Consider the following 2041-nt stretch of genomic DNA (forward strand, 5'->3'; position numbering starts at 1 on the left):
TTTAAAGAAGAATCCAATCCAATATTCAGTTGACATTTGAGGCTTAATACTATAGAAAAGCACTAAAGGTTTTTCAGTTAGTGTTTTCAGCTTGTTTATTTTCATATAAAAATACGGCATGCAGTTGCATCAAACAATGGTATAAACATCATTCAATGTAAATACTCATAATCGTAATTAATAATCGCAATTACAATTTCAAGGGAATAATCGACAATTATGATTTTTGTCATAATCGTGCAGCCCTAAATACAATTATTATTGTATATTAATATATTTCTATTTATTGACTATTTATTATTATGATTATTATTATTATATAATTTCAACTACTTAGTTTGTCTTTGCTGCTGCTGATAAATAACTAAAGTACTAACTAAATCTAGTTAGTTTGATTAATGATGTATTTAAGAAGAGAAGGCACTGTATCCACTGTTAAAAGTCTTCATAAGAAAGCGGTTGACATATCTGTTCCACAATCCACTGAGCGCTTATGTCGGCTGTGTCACATAATCTCCTTTATGAGTATTAAATACTTGCGTATGACTCCATGTCTGACTAATTCTGGGTCAGTCGTGTCTCTAGGCCAGTCTGGTACAGACAAGTGTGACTAGATGACAATAAAACTAATCCACTGACTTTACAGGACTGTGGAAATGAAATTGGGTTGGGTTGAATTTGTAATTAATGTATTTTGTGGTAATACTTGTTTGAGGATAGGCTTTTCCCTCCAAAGTATGCCTATCTACAGTACATGGGAATATGCTGAAGGTCAGCACACTGCGACCTAACTAGTCTGCTCAAGGGCCTGCAAACTTTCCTTCTTTTCAACTGAACAGTTAATCCGTTACCAAGTAGTAACTTTCAGTGGCACAAGGCTTCCAGTTATGTGCAGGTTATCTTGACTGAGTTAAGACGCATGAAAGCTTGTCTTGCGGACTAAGGATGTTAAGGAAAGTCATGTGCACAGCATGTTTGCTCTTTATACTGTGAGTGTGCCAGTTTATTAATGGATTTTGTCTGTGTACTAGTCTTGTGGTTAAAGATTAGGGCTGGAAACTAATGGTTTGTAGGTTCAAACCCTGCAAGACACTTAATCTTCCTGTAATAAATTAGTTATAATGGATGAAAAACAGTTACATTTAGTTTTTGTTCTCTCCATTTCTATACTAATCTTTTTTTGCAACTTGTCTTTCTTGTTTTACAGCCAGAAATTTCAATCTTCAGAAAGCCGAGGCCATGCTGCGCAAGGTATCACACAAACTTACTATTTCATTAAGTTTTTCAATATTTACACTACTGTTCAAAGTTTGGGATCAGTAAGATTCTGTTTTGAAAGAAGGTTATGTTCACCAAGGTGGAAAAATAATATATATATTTATATATATATAATTACAGTATATACTAAATTATAATACTATATAAGAAGATAGTATATAATAGTAGTAAAAATAAAAAAAATATTAATTTGTATTTTTTTCTGTGATTGCAAAGCTGAATTTTCAGCAGATATTTTTTTCTTATTAGTTAAAATAATTGTGCTGCTAGATGAAGTGTGAAAGTGATTTATTTTTCAAGAATTAAAGAAGTTAAAGAATAGCATTTCTTTGAAATAGAAAACTTTTGTGATGTTATAGATGTCTTTACTGTCACTTCTGATCAATTAAATGCATCCTTGCTGAATAAATATAATTAAAAAATATATTTATTTAAAAAAAAAATTACTGACCCTTAAGTTTATGAACAGTAATGTATATCATCATATTTAAAGTTGCTAATTAATTCAGTGTATAAACAAACTCTTTGTATCTCTAGTTCTGTAATTTAAGTTCACAATCCTGAATAATGTGTAATTCTTTAACCTTTGGGCACAGACTGCATCAAACTGTACTGAAAGAAGAACATTTCTGTGAATCTCTGGATTCATTAAGTGTGATGAATTTGGGTGTGACTGACCTTCACAAAGCCAGGCTTTATGTCAGCATTGGTGTACATTACCCAGAGGCTTTAAAGGGGTCATATGATGTTGCTAAAAAGAACA

The 2041-nt window shown here is 31.7% G+C and overlaps 1 protein-coding gene across 1 annotated transcript in view; it reads left to right on the plus strand.

Annotated features, from left to right (window-relative positions):
• Positions 1–2041, plus strand: part of LOC107741494 (SEC14-like protein 2) — a 25629-nt gene that overhangs the window by 7624 nt on the left and 15964 nt on the right. The window contains exon 3 of the mRNA XM_016554239.1: positions 1208–1251. Coding sequence (XP_016409725.1) covers positions 1208–1251 — 44 coding nt within the window. The remainder of the gene's footprint in view (positions 1–1207; positions 1252–2041) is intronic.

This window comes from Sinocyclocheilus rhinocerous, unplaced genomic scaffold, assembly GCF_001515625.1.
Source record: "Sinocyclocheilus rhinocerous isolate Xijiao unplaced genomic scaffold, SAMN03320098_v1.1 scaffold134, whole genome shotgun sequence".
NCBI classification, from domain to species: domain Eukaryota; kingdom Metazoa; phylum Chordata; class Actinopteri; order Cypriniformes; family Cyprinidae; genus Sinocyclocheilus; species Sinocyclocheilus rhinocerous.